Source organism: Branchiostoma floridae, chromosome 17 (genome assembly GCF_000003815.2).
Source record: "Branchiostoma floridae strain S238N-H82 chromosome 17, Bfl_VNyyK, whole genome shotgun sequence".
In the NCBI taxonomy this organism is placed as follows: domain Eukaryota; kingdom Metazoa; phylum Chordata; class Leptocardii; order Amphioxiformes; family Branchiostomatidae; genus Branchiostoma; species Branchiostoma floridae.
In genome coordinates this window covers 7,771,626-7,789,892 of record NC_049995.1, presented here as the reverse complement: position 1 = coordinate 7,789,892, position 18,267 = coordinate 7,771,626, and the positions used below count along the sequence as shown (strand labels likewise).

Genomic DNA, 18,267 nt, shown 5'->3' with positions numbered 1-18,267 from the left:
TGCCCCTCTGTAAGTCTACAAAAAAGGATACCTCAAGCATGATAAAGGGAAGGCTTCACAACCTTGCTGACTTATGTGCTACTGGACACTACAATGTGAACAAGACCAACGACAACAATACATTGTGGGCTAAATGATACCTTTACTGAAAAAAAATCAATTCAGCTTCCTCAAAGTGGTCATAGTAAATGTGCAATAATAAAGCATACTTGAATGGTTAGCAAGTTTGACTGTGTATCATTTCCAATGCTTACCAGCCTAATGTTACAACTGAATCAGATGCTATGATGATGTGAGGCTGCACTAATTAGTTTTTGTAAAAAAAAAAGAAGAAAATACTCTAGACATTAACATTAATGTTGTTGCACTTCAGCTTTTACATGCTAATTCATAATATATATGGATGATATCTGCACACATCAGTTTTCGTTTAGAAAATTGATACTAATGTCATAGAATGCAAAAGTGAATTCCAAATAAAGTCAAAGAAGCTTCGAAGAAGATGTAAAAGAACAGAAATGATGACCTACCGGTAACCAGCATGTTGTTGCTTTGGTTACAATAGAAGGGTCTGGTTTGAGATGCTGTTTCTCACTCAGGATACCATGTGCAGCTTGTTCTTACGCGATTCACAAACAAGGGGGATTTGAAGTGATGCAAATACTAGTATGCCAAAAAAAAAGCTGTAACATGAAAGTTTTGTTTTCTAGAATATTTTCAATTTCGGGGTCCAAATCCCAAATATTTTTTCTTTAAAGCTAAGAATAGTTTTTCTTTGTGACCAGTATTAGACACAGCATACATGTATTGCATTTGGTGGTTCCGGGCGGAAGCCGAAAGCCCAGAAAGTGTATTACATACGTAGAACGGAGATCAGCACCAAGGACAGGTCCCGGGACGTAACAGCAACAACAGCTTCAGAACTCAGAGGTTCCGGTTTGAAATTCTGCCATTTTAGCCTTGATAAAGGCACGTAACGCCACTTTTCTCACTCAGGTATAAATGAGTACCTAGCTTTGGTTAGGGCCGTCCCTCAGATAAGACGATAGATGGAATTCCCGTGTTTGAGAACAGTCACACCTCGAGCAAGTTAAAAGAACCCACCACGTTCTAGTTGTAACATACAGTCTAGTTTACATCTAACGTACCACAGCCCAATGATTAAGCTTGATATGGATGGCTATATATAGAAAGCTATATATAGAAAGGCTACTGAATTTTGACTTCTGTTGTTCCAGAACAATTTTACCACGTGCCCTCCTCGGCCACGAGTTGTTCTAGTACGAGTAACAGCAGAAGAACGCCAAGATGTAATGATGCAATTTTTTTTCTACAACTCAAACCACGCATATCAAGGATTGAATAGAATATTTCTTACCTGTTATTTCTTGGGGGGTCAAATATTCTTCCAGTAATGTAGATTTAATGTATTCATTTTACATCAAACGCAATCAATCGGAATAAGTTTTAGAACACGTGCGTTTCTTTGCCATCGTCGTTGCCATAGTGCAGCATCACTACTACTAGTAACACTTGCGATAACAAATCACTGTGGTAGTGAATTTCTCGCTGTGTCAGAAAAGCTTACTTAGTGCTCTATCCGCGAAATCACCGAGTGAAACATGGCCAACAAACGTGCCCGAACAAACGAAGTACACGCGAACTCCTTTATGGTAAGTAAAATGCTTTAAAATTTGAAAGTCGGTACGCTAGCGTTCGTTGTCATGATGAAACTATGACGAGGATAACTTTTTCAAGATATTTTCTTCAATTCAGAGTTACCGTTGGTCATCCTCCTGCGCAGGGACATCCAACGGCGAAACCGCCTGTCTGAATGTACCCTGCTTTCTCAATCGTCACCTTATTTCACGTGGGCGTCGAAGGGCCTTCCGTTTTCCCTTGCGTTGCTTTGAGTAAACCTTGTTATCATTATGTTTATTATACAGGATGTGAGAGATTTCATGGCAAAGAAGAGACGCTTGCCGGTCAACAATGGCTCAACGAAAAGGCACATTTCCCAGTCCTTGGACCCAAGGCTCCACCCCCCACACTACCCAGATCCATTCCGTTCAACAACCCCACCTGTCTCTAAATTCCACAATATCATTCCCTACACAGCAGCGCCCCCTTTCATATTCCATCCATATGTACAACAGCCAGAACCAATGGATTGGCAGACGAGCGTTTATGCAGAGTACGTGACCTGGCAATTTCCTCAGTCGTCGTCAGAAGAAGAAACACCCATGGACTGGGAATGAGGGAACAAGATGATTTGTTTGGTGTTTGAAGACCAAGACACAACGTGACTACAAGAAACCGTGGTCTGTCCCGCCAGTCAGCCCAGGAACGAAGAAGTTGTCACTCCAAGAAAAGCAGAGAGCAGACGAGTTTCACACAGCCTTGGACTAAACAGGACAGAAATTGTGACACAGCTGACGCCTCAAAGACAGTGGTGTGAGCTGCCTCACATTCATTGGTCGAGTCGTTTATTGCCATGCCTCCATTGGTTGAACTGATAATTGTGATGGACATTCAGGATCGTACGTGAACCAAACAAAGTGTCAGCGTAAAAGCGAACTTCAAAGTTCGAACGCAACGTATGGCCAAACGGACGCAGGAAGTAATTGAAAAACTAGCTGAACTCAGTTCATGGTTGATCCCTATATTTTCACGGCAACTTTCTAAACAATCCGTACCGCACTTAGCCAGAAATCAGCGAGGTGGGAAGCGAACTTACTGAGAGAGCGTACAAGACCGTACTGCATACCAAAGTACACTTCAGTCGTAAGAGGCAACCATATGTAGTGTCATCTGTTCAATGCACGGATGTCATGTAGTGTATTGTCAAAGCAAGTTGACGCATCAAAGAGCGTTAGTGCTATAACTTTTGATATAGCTGAGTACAACTGTTTGTATATATAACGTTAATCAAAACATCTCGACTCGAACGCACGTGGCAAGCACTTTTTGTAGTGTTTTTTGCTCATGATCAAAATAAAGTCGGGGTGAATTCATTAAAGTCACATGTTTGTATTGTATTGTTATAATCTAACGATATATATGATATAGTGTTACTTAGGCTGTGCATAATTACTGCTATAAACTACGTTCTATGCTTTTGGGGTTTGACCTTTTGTTTGGAAGCAGTGAGGTGTATCACCTTTTTCTGAATGAGTGGGTTTTGTGAAGTTAACGGGACCAATACAATAGTTTTCTTTTCGGCTTACCCTGGGTGCCAGACAGTATCGGGCAGTTAGCGAGTTTATTCGGGGGCCCTAGACAGTCAGCCCACCGATCTCATATTAGCGCTCCGGGGAGTTTAAACCCAAAGGAAGTTTCGCTGCCCTTAAAGGGTATCTTCGGCTATAAACGAAGAATAGAAGAAGGCCTGTTCTCGTATGGCCTGTTAATTCAGCACCAAGGACAGCAATGAGGTTACAAAATGATTTCAACCTCTTTGGACGCAGTAAAATAGATGTGTTTAAAGTAAGTGTGCATAATTCATTAACGAATATTCCAATACACCAATCAAAGGGAAACCCTGGCTTCCACGGGAGTGCTAGTATTGCATAATAAAGGTGAACAGCTTTTTTCAATGACAAATAGGTGTGAATGGTGTGATAGACATTGTAATGGGATCTACATTCGCTAACATTTACAAAATATATACCGGTAGATCTCTCCGCCTAATTCTCGACAAAAATCGAAACACGGTTTGTGTTGTTCTAGAACAATTCTACCATACCCTTCTAGACCACGACTTGTTCTATTACCAACAATAGAAAAAGACCGCGACAAGGTAACGATGCAATTTTCACCCACTTATTTCATACAAATTACGCATATTGATGATTAAACAGAATATTTCTGAACTGTTTTGGAAAGGCCAAATGTTCTTACAGTAATTTAGATTTGATTTGTTTTATTTCACATCAAACGTAATAATTCCGGTAAGTTAGAACACGTGCGTTTCTTTGCCATCGTCGTTGCCATAGTGCAGCATTACTACCACTAGTAGCATTTGCGATAACAAATCACTGTTTACAGTGAATTTCTCGCTGTGCTAGAAAACTTATTGTGTCCGCGAAATTAACGAGTGAAATATCGTCACACATCTTTTTAGATATGGCTATCAAACGGGCTCGTACCGATGCAATTCACAGGGAAACCTTTATGGTAAGTAAAATGTGTTCACATTTGAAAGTCGGTACGCTGCCAGTGTTCACTGGAACTATAGAACTATGGATGAAGATTGTTTCTTAAGATATTTTCTCTCGGCCCAGATTAAGAGTAACCATTTCTAAGCTGTCAATTAACTATTGCTGTTTATAATCGTTATTATTATTGTTTTGATTGTACTGTTTCCATGGTAAACATATAAAAGTACATTATTTCAGTTTTCTTCATGGCAACTCGGTTGTCTGACAAAGTGAGTAAAGTAGGACTGGTAACAATAGGTAAACAGTCTTCCATTTTGCGTTGCGTTATAAGCCATATTTTCATTATGTTTATCATACAGGATGGTAGAGATTCCATGGCAAAGAAGAGACGCTTGCCAGTCAACAATGGCTCAACGAAAAGGCACATTTCTCAGTGTCTTGATCCAAGGCTCCACCCCCCACACTACCCAGATCCATTCCGTTCAACAACCCCACCTGTCTCTAAATTCCACAATCTCTACACAGTAGCGCCCCCTGTCATTTTCCATCCATATGTACAACAGCCCGAACCCATGGATTGGCAGACAAGCGTTTATTCCGAGTTCTTGACCTGGCAGCTGCAGTTTCCTAAGTCGTCGTCAGAAGACGAAACGCCCATGGACTGGGAATGAGGGGACAAGATGATTTGTTTGGCGACTGAAGACCGGACCGGGACACAACGTGACCACGTACAGGAGAAATCGTCGTCTGTCCCGCCAGATAGCCTAAGCGGGTTCGACCAGGAGAAAGTTGTCATCCCAAGAACGAAACAGAAAGGAGAAAAGTCTCGCCGGGACAGTGTTGGACGAAACATGACTGATATTGCGACACTGTCGCTCTATCATTGGCCGAGTCCCTATTTGCCATGCTTTCATTGGTTGATCTGCTAATTGTGATGGACGTTCACATTCAGCGTTGTATGTGAGGGTGATGGAAGAGCTCGAGCCAAAACAATGTGTTCACCGTAAGAAGAAACATCGAAGTTCGAAAAGAACGTGGGCCAACACGGAAGGAGGACTGACTATCACTAGTAGTAATTTAAAAAGTAGTTCAATATTGTTAATGGTCGATCCTCATAATTTCATGCCAAAATCATGGACAATTTCTACACAGAAACAAATTCGTTGCGCATTTAGCCCGGAATCAGCGACCGTTTGAAGCGCCGAGCAAGACCAGACTCCATACTAAATCACGCACCACTCGTAGAAAGCAACCATATGCTACAACACCTGTTTAACGCACGGATGCCATGTAAATACTATTGTTAAAGCAAACTGACGCAACTCTTAATGTTAATATATAATAAGTTTACAACTGTTTGTATTTATAATCAAAATATCTCAAATCGAACGAGGCATGCACTTCAATTTTTGCAGTTTTCTTTGCTCAAAATAAAGTCGAGTGAAAGACACAATTTGCATTGTATTGTTCTAATCTAACGATATATATGATATAGCGTAACTTATGTCGTGAATATTTGCTCACAAGACTGATGATATTAATGCGGCGGTTCGTGTTACAGGTGCAATAATATTTTGAACCGCTAGATGAAATAATAGCGCACGAAAGTTGAAGTGGTGCATGACGGGCAGGGGAGATGCTAAAAGACGTAATACCACGAAATATCATGCCGTGCGACGCGCGGTGGTTTGCTAGCGGAATTCTTTGGCGAAAATATAATTTTTGGGCCTATAAACTACAAAATGTTTGGTTTGTATATATAGGGAACACATATGCGCACATAATGTTTGAGTTCCGTGATGTTTAACCTGGTAATTCGTGGTATTACTTGGTATTTCGGGGTATTACGTTTTTTATTATCTCCCGGGAGGGTAACCTCTGACCCGCGTGTTACTTCCGGTCGAAGCCCAGTTGGTGAGTACAGTTTTGTCATTTTTGCTCCAATTTTGTCATTTTTTCTCGACTTTTCTGTTAGAAAACAATCTTCATTTACTCTCTCTTGAATTTAGAAACCATGAAAATCATGGTTATTTGAAGAAAATTATTCTCTACGTTATTTTTAGACTCAAAAACGTCGAACTTTAATGGAAATCGTTGGTCATAATTTTTGGTCGTCTCGAGTTGATAAGAGACTGAGTGTTAATTATTCATAGTTGGGTAATCTAATATTCCATAATAAAATTCAAACTTGATATGTTATTATGACAAAGAAATTCATTTTCATACCAGCCTAAATTCTAGTTTCTACTCTACCGGTACCCTACTCTAATGTATCGCTAGAGAAAGGAACGGAACAAGGCAAAAATAAATTTGCATACGTTTACATTTTCAATATGGTGTGAAATATTGCATAACTACACGCAATTTTTTCATGTAGAAGTTATAATCTGCTCATACTTGAAATGGCTCAGTTTTGAAATCTTTTGTTTCAACTTCCTGCATAGAATGTTCGAGACTTGAGAGTTGTGATACATAAGATTGAAAAGCATTACATTAATTGTATAATATTTATTTATAACTGAGTACAAAATTTACAAGCAATTGGCTTTATTCGTCCATTAGCTGTGATACAAGATGGTACACCGCTAGTCTTCCTGGACATAAAAGTTCACACATGACATAACGTACACGTAACACATACAAAAAACTTTACACTTCACAGTGCAATTATTTACAGTGCAAATCGTTCCATCGAGATACGGATCTGTATATAAAAGTTCAATCTAATTTTTGTCAGGAAAAAAAATATGAAAGAAGCCTGACACTTGACTAGTTAGAATCAGATAATGCTATTTCTTACCTGGTATGAAACCCTTTTTTTTCTTGTTGGACCGGTCCAGAAAAAAAATGGACCTAAAAAAAATTAGTAGAGCAGATGCTGGACTATCGAAAATGAACAGATTATACCGGCAGACGTTCATGTGTTTTGGGGCTTACAGATCCAAGAAAAGAACAAGAGTGAAGTAGAGGAGAGTTGATAGTTATTTTTACCAGGTTTCTACAGTCAAACTTGGTCTAAAACAGAGGCAGTTAGTGTTGACTGTTATATAATGTTAACATTACTTGGTTAGGATTTTAAAACATCAGTGAAAGCTGGATACTTCACCAAACAGATTCAGTTGTAGCTAAATGCACCATTGTTTTGAGTATTGCCCATTCACAAGTTTTCACAGATAATTAGCTTCAGGTTCAGGTCTGGACCTGATCCTCTGCACCTGGACTGTACAAATGTACCTGTACCTGAATCAGGCTTTTAGCCAGGCACGCGTCAAGGCGTCATCTGGACGCGCTTGTCTTAGAATACCAAGAAATTTGGACCCCCTACTATAGTCACTTACCGTGACTCACCAATAAATTTAGACTCCCTATATTATAAAATCTTCGTATTTTCCCAGAACTATCGTAGAGTGGAACTTGTTATCACCAAGCACAGTAGAGGCATCTTCTCTGGATAGTTTTCAAGAACGCTTGCAGATAGATGTGCAGAAGTTAGGTGTGACGGATCGTTCAGTGTAATATAACCAGCTGCTGCCGCACCGCGTGCCTGCGAAGCTGGTGTGTTACGCCGAAGGGCGGTTATACCGGCTATATAGATACTAGTACAGATACAGATACAGACATCTTACCTAAAAGCCTGACCTGAATTTTCTGTACCTGAATTTTCTGTACCTGAATTTTCTGTACCCACTCCTTTCTGTACCCACTCCAGTTTTCCCCCAGTCCAGTCCAGTCCTGTCCGACCCCCTGCAGCCATGGCGCGTGGTCACCAGAAGATCCAGTCACAGAAGAAGAATGCAGAGAAACAAGCCAAGATGAAGAAACAGCAGGGGCATGATCAGAAGTCTGCGGCGGGGAAGGCGCTCATCTACCAGTGTGTGGTGTGCAAAGTATGTGGACTTTTTAAAATGAGTTTGCGACATGAAAGGCTAATCTCCAAGCAGATCCTACGGTAGCATAAGATAGTATCAAAAGCTGACAGAGGAATGAAGCCGGGTGTGAGTTTCGCTACCGGGCAAATAGACACCTCTTGACTGACTACACTCCTTGGCCAGTTTGGTACTATCTTATGCCATTGTAGAATCTGCTTGGAGATTAATGAAATGCCTCATTGGCCACTTCTTTTATTAACGCTCACTCTAGCAGCATCTCTTCTCCCTAAGGCCATGTTAATTTGATTATTTGGATGATATCCGTGCGCGCATCAATTTTTGGTCAATTCCAAAATAAAATAAAAGTTTTCAACCATATTCTAAATTGTACAATTTACTACAAAGCAGCTTCAAAATATGCCGTGGATTGCAATAATAAATACTACAAAAAGTATACTAATGTCACAGAATATTACATGGTCAAAGAATATCTGAAGGAATAAAAATGATGAATCTATTGTTTGGTATACTTTATTCTGTGTGTTTAGTTCAACCTTCAGTTCCTGACCACTTTGATTTCAAAATAAAGGCAACTTCCTAGTGAGTCTTGTCAAACTTTTTTTTTTATTCGCATGCTCGCATCAGGTTTTTTTATTTCCAGAGGATGTCATCCATATAATCAAATCAACATGGCTTAAGTTACAAACATCAAGTTCAGGCAAGCTCAACTAACTGACTCATTAGGCAAAGCAGAGGTTATAAAGGCTGCTCTGAAAATTCCCTGCCCTATTTACTCATTTAGTTAGGCCAGTACGTTTTAATCCATTTACACATGGAAGGACCCCTACTCTCTTCGATGAGTGTGGTGGGTTCTTTAACATGCTTGAGGAGTGGTTCTCCTCAAACACAGGACCTCTATATAACGTCCTATCCAAGGGCCACCTCTAGCCGGAGCTAGGTACTTGTGTTCATGATGATGTATTATCTCTTCTCATCAAGGATATTTGTTCCCAACTTACATTTTTGTTTGTTTGTATTGCATACCCGGTAAACTGCCTCAAGGCAGATTTTCACTGGAGAGTACAACTACAAGTTCCATATCCATATCCGGACATATTTATTTTAACCACTCACATCGGGAAGAACCCCTACTCTTTTCGATAAGTGTGGTGGTGTGAATGCTTTGTAATGACTGAGTTTTTCTCTCTCCTTGCCAGACCCAGATGCCGGACCCTAAGACCTACAAACAGCACTTTGAGAGCAAACATCCCAAGGCACCTATGCCAGAGGAGATCAAAAACGTAGCAGCATAAAACAGGTAGGTCTCACACCGATGTTCATGTGAATTACATGGGTATCACACAGATGTTATGACTTAATTGGTCTCATAAAGATGTTGTGACTAAGTTGGTCTCACACAAATGTTCATTTGACTTAGTTGGTCTCACACAGATGACATTGTTCATGTATCTTGATATCACACAGATGTTGATGTGACTTAGTTGGTCTCACACAGATGCTGATGTGACTTAGTAGGTATCACATATATGTTGATGTGACTTGATGTCAGACAGATGTTCATGTGGCTTGATCTCTTACAGATGTTCATGTGACTTAATTGGTCTGACACAGATGTTATTATGACTTAATTGGTCTGACACATGTTCATGTGACTTAATCTGCCCATGTAACTTTAAGTGGGTATCACATGACATGGTATCACATGGGTTCATGTGACATGGTTTCACACAGATGTCAGTTATTTGTTGTCAGTGATGTGACTTAGTCTCTTGCAAATGTTTGTGTGACTAGCATGAGTGTATCATGCACCAAGTCAGATGTTCACGTCATGATGTGACTTTAGCAGGTATCACACAGATGTTTATGTTTCTTAAGTTAGTCTCCTGGAATGTTTGCATTCATTATATCATAAATGAATTATTTGTAAGGCAGCTTAAACAAGAATATGGTTATGGTAATGAATCGCAAAAGAAATACTTCTATGAATAATACCATTTTCTCCAAACTCACAAATTTTGATGTTCAATTTTCTTACCCTCCAGGCCAACCTGCAGTACCTCTGGGCTTTCACCCCTTCAGCTCACCGACATGGAACGTTCCACAAATAAAGTCTATATTTTTCTGTGCAATGGGCCATACTATTCAAGACACTTTAGGGGGAGTTAGCCCTTTAGGTTACAAACATTGATTCACTAACATCAAGAGTTATACTGTATCATAGGATGTTAGAGGATCAGAGTTAGTATAAGAAAACTTCTACATCTGTTAGCATGTCTCGTCAAACTGGCTTAAAACAATACAGATTCTGTACCTTTGTCTTGCACGTGTCTTTAAAAGTTAAGATTTTATGGCAATTTCTTGGCAATTTCAAAGTTTCTTGCAGTCCCTGTGGAAATAGAAACAGTTAAAAAAACCTTTTTCACACTTTCAAGTTTATATTCACTTCACATATGTCAAAAGAGATTGATACATGTACTTCAAATTGAGTCATCTATACTGAACAACTGATATCAACAGGCAATATGGAGATGATATGCAAATCACCAACTGTAAATGCAAATTTTATGCAAATCATGCTTGCAAAACATACTACTAGTACCATTGTACATGGAACATCATTGTGAGGCACCTCTTAGTATTTCAAGCCATAGCATATAAGCTCGGCAGTAACCTAGCTATACAATTATATGCAAGATTTTCTGGTGTTTCCTTCTAAGTTTAATCTAAATGTTACTATTTTAAGAAGTTTCTTGGAGGGGAAGAAAGTAATGTATTCCAACTGTACTAAAGAGATGTGTTAATTTTTTCCCATGGTCGTTGTTTGCACCAAAGCCCACCAAAGTGCATAGTTACAGTCAAGCGGAGAAGTTCAAAGAGCAATTCATTTTTGGGAAAGGCAAATATTAGCATGTACCAGTTTTTAAGTCTTCCCGTGTATGCAAATGACCTCAAATTTTTACCTACAGTGTAGTGAATGCAAATTTACATAACGCTAATTTCCAAGCAGATGTTGAGAGGAAGATTGTAAAGTTCTCGGACAGAAAAGCCCGGAAGCCTGAAAATATTTCAACCAGGCATCTGCTTGGAGATTAAACATATTTCTGATTTTCTTTTATTTCCTGCAGTCTTTGTCACCCTATATTTATTTATGTAGAATAGATAAGATAGTGAAAACATGTTCAGATTATGGTGATACCTCACATTTGGTGGGCAATACAGGTTTTAGGCGATACATTGTGTCAAAAAGCTCCATGGTCATCAATAAACCTTCGTTTAAATTTGTCTGCTATTCCTTTATTTGTGGAATTTATTTGGACGAATGTCCATAACTCAAATATTAGTTATCATTTTCATGTAGAATATAGACTAATTGCCTAGCACTCAGCACTTGAATTCGTATAATGAATGTTTTAAAAGACTATTATAGTTGTGCACAATCCTGTGTGGCCAAAGGGCTATGGGAACGGAGATGGGCACTGCCCTTATACACCACAACAAAAGTTGTTGAAATCACTAAAACACAAAGAAAGAAGTAAGAGTTTCGATGCAGAAGTTCTAAGTTGGGCAGAAACAGTTCGTGTAAATTTCGCAAGGTGGCACTACTGTGCTGACCTTTCACCAAGTGCCCTGACCCCTGGCTTGCAAATGGCTGCGAAAATGAATCCTGACCTGAAAAAGGAGAGAGATGGAGCCAGTTTTGACCCCGAGAAGATCGTTAACTTCTTGTACGGCGGTCCTGACAGAGTTAGAAGGAGGAGAGAAGTCGGTAAGAGTTATTCACCCTTTTGAATCGTTCGTTGTCTTCCAAAAAGCCGTGTTGGAACTGGGATAAGTTGTTGGCAAAAGTTGTAAAACTTCAAAGATCTTGTAACGTTACTGCAGAGTTACCAACTGAAATAGCAGGAAAGATTGAATCACAATAAGTGTGAGATTATTATTATTTTAGTTTAACGAAGTTTTACATTTCTTTTGTGCTAAGATTGGCTATCCACGAGCTGAGTTACACAATTATGTGAATGGCAGGTCATTGTGCTTTAGGTCGTTGACCCCACTACGTGCTATATAAAGCTTCGCCCACCTGCCAAGTGCAAAATGAAACCTAAAAACTACAGTCAAACCTGTCTATAGCGGCCACTCAAGGGACTGGTCAAAATTGGCCACTATAGAGAGGTGGCCACTATAGAGAATATGCTAATTAATTGACCACAAGCAATAAGTTACACATGGTAATAGTACCCACTGATCTTTATTTACATAATACAGTACTGAACATGTACTGCAATGGTTTTTACACTATATGTATTAAGAAAACAAAAGCTATAAAAAGTTTTAAATGTTCTACAGTTGATATTGTCTGAAGAGACCGGTATCGTCATATTTCTTTGATCTTTCGTCTTGTATCCTTTGATACTTCGCCGTCCGTGTGTTCCCGCTCGCGTTCACACGTCAGATTCGCCCATTATGCTAATGTGTTCCTCACAAGAAAAGTCTCGTCATTTTAGACTTATCTTTCAATAAATGTAAGAATAGAATCCGCCATAGCCTGAAGTTCATATCATTTTGTCTTTGTAACAATTTATTTTGAACGTTTTTGAGATGTAAATTAACATAAGCGATAGTGTATTAGATCGTAACTTTACCACAATTCACCTCCGTAATATTGGTGTCGTCTATTGACCTTATATGACCTCGTTTGTCAGCGGGTATGGGTAGCGCCAGTTTACGAAGTTTTGTTTTGAAAATGAATTAAAGAGGTTTTAAATCCGGCGTAGGGTGACGATACGGCCGCTGTATATGGCCGAACGCGTGCCGAAACATAGATCAGCGGTCCGCGTGGCCGTAATCGGCAGTGTTTTTGTACCTGCGGGACCGGAAATCGTGTGGCCGCGGCCGCGTTGGGCAGGTGGCCGCTAAGCCTATTTCTTAATCATTACGAATCCAAGGGACCGACAAAAAGTGGCCACTATGGGCAGGTGGCCGCTATGCAAAGGTGGCCGCTAATACAGGTTTGACTGTAATTATAAACAGCCACTGTCCCATTGGTTGAAGCACTTAATTTACTGTTCTCTCATAGGTTGAACCACTAAATTGTGATGGACCGTCAGGAACTGGGCATGATATCTCAAATGTTTTATTCTAATCAAGGGTGTTATTGTAATATATCATATTATGGTTTCAAATTTCAATGCAAAAGTTGTGCAGAAAAAAAAGAAGAAATGTATAAGATAGCGGAACACAGTTTTCACTTCAGCCTATGAGAATTTCTATACTACTAGTTAACGGGCCACAAGAAGGTAACTAGCTTCGATACAGTAAAGATTACTGGAAATACGAAAAAGAAATTTTGTTTCATTTTTTATAGGGTAACGTTACAACCTACAGAATGTTCAAATAGTTTTCCATTACAGTTTGTGACTACAGTATATGGCCCTTTTTTTTAATTCTCCTGTTGATTCGACAGATGAGCAGGCAGACAGGCATTGACCCTTTTTTTTATGGTGAAGGAGGGGTGCAAATACTGCAAATTTAAAACAACCACTAAACTTTGCAATAAACTAATATACTTAGTAATGCATTTACAGTAAAATAGCTTGCTTATACAAATGTACCTCAATCGGAAAAACATACAAACACCCTCAATGAAGAATAAGCATATTCTTTGCCCTGTACCCTGTACTAAAAAGATTTTCACTAGGCCTAGGAAAAAAAATGTTGTGTTTCCTGTTTCAGCCCTGAAAAAATTAGGGTCGGTAGGTAGGGATTATCTTTCTTTTTCTTGTATTCTTTTTTAGGCTGGCCAAAACTCTAGTGATACATATTTCAATACAGTTGAACAAAGTAAACTGAAATGCATGAGGACACTTGTCTTTTAATGTCAAACTTTAATTTTGTGCGTGATAGATACATTTATCCTTCATTAGACAGGACAAGCAGTGTTTTACTTCAATAGGAAGCAGGCTGAATAAAAATTCTAAGTGGAAGCTATGTGACTCCACTGCCCACCCCCAAAAAAAGTCTAGGGTCGGCAGGTTTTTTTAGGGTAGGTAGGGAAACAGGAAACACAACATTTTTTTTCCTAGGCCTTACCCTTTGCTAACCCTAATTTATTATCTTTTTTTTTTTCAGTGTCCCTTGCCCTGGATGACCCTGACTTCCAACATGAAGACTTGAACTTCATGTCGAGAGAACAGCAGTATGAGACCCAGCTGAAGAAGAGCATCCTGGTAGTTCAGAAACAGAAGGAACTTGGGCTTGTTTCACCGGAGGATATGGGCAACTACAACTAGTAAATATTTATGTCCAGGGCTCGAAATTCATTTTTGGGATTAGGTGCACTGGTGCACCCTGCTTAAAAAATTGGGTGCACCAAAAAGTTTTTGGGTGCACAACTTGAATTTAAGTAACAACCTAATCATAAAACTTAGTCACAAGCTATCAAATTCTGAAACAAGTACCATGGCAGACATTTTTATTATCTTTCTAACACTTAGATGTCAAGAATGATGTATACTAGTATACTTTGATATCTTTACATACATAGAAATCAGAAAATATTTGGGTGCACCCTGTGCACCCACAGAAAATAATTGGGTGCACATCTCCAATTTTGGGTGCACCTGGGTGCACATGCACCCAGTATTTTGAGCCCTGATGTTGTTTGGCCATTTAAGACTGTATAAAACCAAAGTACACAAGCAACCAAGTAATTCATGTAACACACACATATCAACAGGTTGGAAAAAAAATAACTTTTTTTTTCAAAAGGTCTTGGGTGAAGATATACAGCTTAAATAACGCCAAAATAAAAAAACAGTCTGAGGAGTTAAATGGCACATTTTATACAATCCCTTATTTGATTTGTTACTAATGTTCTGAATAAAAGGCATTGTTGAAATGATGTGTATGCGGCTCTGAATGGTGATATCTACAGGTTTGTGATAGCAAAACCTGTATTATTTTACCTCTGGACTTCAATTTTTGGGGGGTAAATAAAAAAAATGGACAGGTGAATCTGAGAAGCAAGAAATAAAACTGGTGTGGCCTTATGTATGAAAACAACGTTCTCAGCATACATTGAAGTAAAAAACTACTGTAAATGCAGAAATGTTCGCGGTGGATTAATGTTTTTCTATCGTGGTATTAGACTGCAGTCTATTGTGTTACCGCGAACTTAAATCCACCACGAAAAGTCCCTTTTCCCACTACCGCGAAATTAAATCTCCGCAAATTTAAATGCATTTACAGTAGTAAGTAACCAACAGTTAATAAGTTCTCTGCATTTTACAGCAATGGAGTGTTTAAAAGCATGTCAGGACCATTCGGACTTCACACCAGCATGTTCCTGCCCACACTGCGAGGACAGGCGACGGCCGAACAGAAAGCGAAGTGGCTCAAGATGGCGGAGAACTACGCTATCATCGGAACATACGCACAGACTGAGATGGGGCATGGTGAGATATCTTTAACTCTTTCAGTCAAACTGACGATACTGTGGTACTTGCACACAGGGTGCACCCAAATATTTTCTTAGGTTCCTGTATCTAAAGATATCAAAGTGCACTAGTATACATCATATTTTTGACATCTAAGTGTTAGAAAGATAATGAAAATCTCTGTCATGGTACTTGTTTAAGAATTTGATAACTTGTAACTAAGTTTTATTAATAGGTAATAACTTAAATTTAAGCCGTGCAGCCGAAAATTTTTTGGTGCACCCAATTTTTCAAGCTGGGTGCACCAGAGCACCTAATCCCAAAAATGAATTTCGAGCCCTGAGTTATAATATGTTCAAATATTGTAGTTTGAAACTGTCGTCCGTCGACTTGATACCCCTAAACTACCCGTTTTTCGAAAGCAACGGATATAGGTCACCCTACGGATAAAGGTGAACTGGCGTTACATTGCTTCGGTTTTCAAAATGTACAAGTTGTTACAGAAGGTTGTTGTCTGTTAATTAAAATTTCATGTTTTTAATCTTCATTTTCATTCGTCCATATCTTCAGGAACCTTCCTCAGAGGCCTGGAGACAACATCAACCTATGACCCCCAGACCCAGGAGTTTGTCCTCAACACCCCCACCCCCACAGGAACCAAGTGGTGGCCAGGATGCTGTGAGTTTTTGGCAAAGCCTCAGGGGTTGAGCCTTTTGTTTTCAGCTAGGACTCAGTCCTTGTGACAGGTTCAAACGGGGAGTTAGGCAATATATGAGAGAAAATACAACAGGAACCATCAACCGGAAAAGAGGCTTACTAGTAGAACTTTCCGGTACTTGGGAACTTGCCCTACCACCCCCACAAAACACAAAACAACAACACCTTCTGTACTCAAACAACAGGAGCTAATTGAATTATTAGCATAAAATATTGTCTTTGTCTTGTATGGAACCATCTCAGAAGTATATTCACATCATTAACAGATCAATTCAGAGTCATGTTTTAAAAGCTGATCCAGATGTTATTCCAGTCACTGATGAAAGAAAGAGGATGCTGTCTCAAACATCCAACCATTTCTAAATTTTATCCCGTTGCTTACAGTTTACCAAAATATTTGTGCTTTTGAATATGCTCCCATACCGTAAGCCACTTGTAAACCTGCAAGATCTGTTGATTTTTATGTTTTAATGTTGATGCACCTTATCCAGTGGGAAAGACGTCCAACTACTGTGTCCTGATGGCTCAGCTGTACATCCACGGCAAGTCTTACGGCCCCCATCCCTTCATGGTGCAGATCCGCAATCTCCAAGACCACAAACCTCTGCCTGGTACGTTTGTTTGTTTATTTACTTGTGGACCACATTTTATCTTCTTCCTGGTCGGATCATGAAGATTACCTACCATTAAGTTTAATTTGGGGTTTATGACCCACCCCAAGGTGTACATGTATATGGTGTCAGAAGGCCTGGTCAATTGCTGAAATTAAGGAATAAAATTACCAAGTGAGCAAAGCGATTTTCTGTCTTAAAATGATTTTTATTTTGTAATGCATTTTCAGGTAGTTTGGTCAGATTTTTTTAGAACAAAACATGCTACAGAAGCTTCTGATTGATCAACATTGTCTGGCTATATGATAATTCAATTGATATCATATTCTGATTAACTTAAAGTCTGTTTCTGAGTTGACATCTTGAAAATATGATAGTTACCTGTTACATGCATGTCAATCCTTCCAAACGAATAGAAAGATAAGTCAAAAGATGATTTATTCTATATGTTCTGTTAATTGAATGCCAGGAGTGACTGTAGGTGACATCGGCCCCAAGTTTGGGTATGCTGGGAACGATAACGGGTTTCTACGCTTCGACAACGTCAGGATCCCGCGAGACAACATGCTCATGAAATACTCAAGGGTAATGAGTTTCTTCTGTTACCTTGTTTCAAGGATGAAATATTAATACAGTGTATAACAACCCCTTTGGGATTAATTTTGATTTGCAAAACTGTACATAATTATGCATAAAGTTTTATTTACAGTTATGCATAATTATACATAAGGTTCAAATGATATGCATGCTTATGCATAGATTTTCATGAATTATGCATAACAATTAATCCTTGTAACTTGCCATGGATTATAAATAAATGTTAGAACTTAATGCATAACTATACTTATCCTTTGAACCTCATGCATAATCATGCATAATTATGTACATTTATGCAAATTTAGATCAATGGCTACTACATATTTCTTACATAATTTTTACTTACATGTACAGCTTACAATATCAACCTATCTGGATGTACATTGTAAGTTGATTGAGATAAGGAAGGTCACTACAGAAGAAAACTGTACTCACCCCTACAACAGAGTCTGTTTTTTTGTACCTTCACATGTATGTCTTGGCAATTACCCTTTGGGCATGAACATCATCATCATCATCATAATGGTTTATTTTCTTATCAGACTACACGATACAGGTAGCAGGGTCAGTAAGACCCTGAATTGTACTGCCGTGTAATTACATTCTTAAAAAACAGTTGGTAACAATTGTTAAAATAGTATATGCACATTTAAAGAATTATATTGCTGTGCCGAATAAAGGTGGACGTTATGAATAAAATGAATAACCTACAATAAATGATACAATTTTTAAGACTTTATATCCGTACACAAAATAAAGCGCTTACCAACAAGCTTTCGATCAGTCCTCTGATCCTTCTCAAGTTGTAATGACCCAAAACCTAAGTCAGTAAAGGGTCAAAGGAGCTTGACAGTCGGTA

The 18,267-nt window shown here is 39.0% G+C and overlaps 2 protein-coding genes across 2 annotated transcripts in view; both read left to right on the top strand.

Annotated features, from left to right (window-relative positions):
- Nucleotides 1–7,853: 7,853 nt before the first annotated feature.
- Nucleotides 7,854–11,339, top strand: LOC118404607 (zinc finger protein 706-like). The gene is made up of 3 exons (XM_035803818.1): nt 7,854–8,047; nt 9,247–9,347; nt 10,093–11,339. The coding sequence occupies exons 1-2, from the start codon at nt 7,913–7,915 to the stop codon at nt 9,340–9,342; spliced, it is 231 nt and encodes a 76-aa protein (XP_035659711.1). The 5' UTR covers nt 7,854–7,912; the 3' UTR covers nt 9,343–9,347; nt 10,093–11,339.
- A 318-nt stretch (nt 11,340–11,657) lies between these two features.
- Nucleotides 11,658–18,267, top strand: part of LOC118405022 (peroxisomal acyl-coenzyme A oxidase 1-like) — a 20,006-nt gene continuing 13,396 nt past the window's right edge. The window contains exons 1-7 of the mRNA XM_035804421.1: nt 11,658–11,816; nt 14,177–14,336; nt 15,338–15,501; nt 16,054–16,161; nt 16,692–16,811; nt 17,281–17,403; nt 17,951–17,972. Of these exons, the coding sequence (XP_035660314.1) occupies nt 11,696–11,816; nt 14,177–14,336; nt 15,338–15,501; nt 16,054–16,161; nt 16,692–16,811; nt 17,281–17,403; nt 17,951–17,972 (818 nt within the window). The 5' untranslated portion in view covers nt 11,658–11,695. The remainder of the gene's footprint in view (nt 11,817–14,176; nt 14,337–15,337; nt 15,502–16,053; nt 16,162–16,691; nt 16,812–17,280; nt 17,404–17,950; nt 17,973–18,267) is intronic.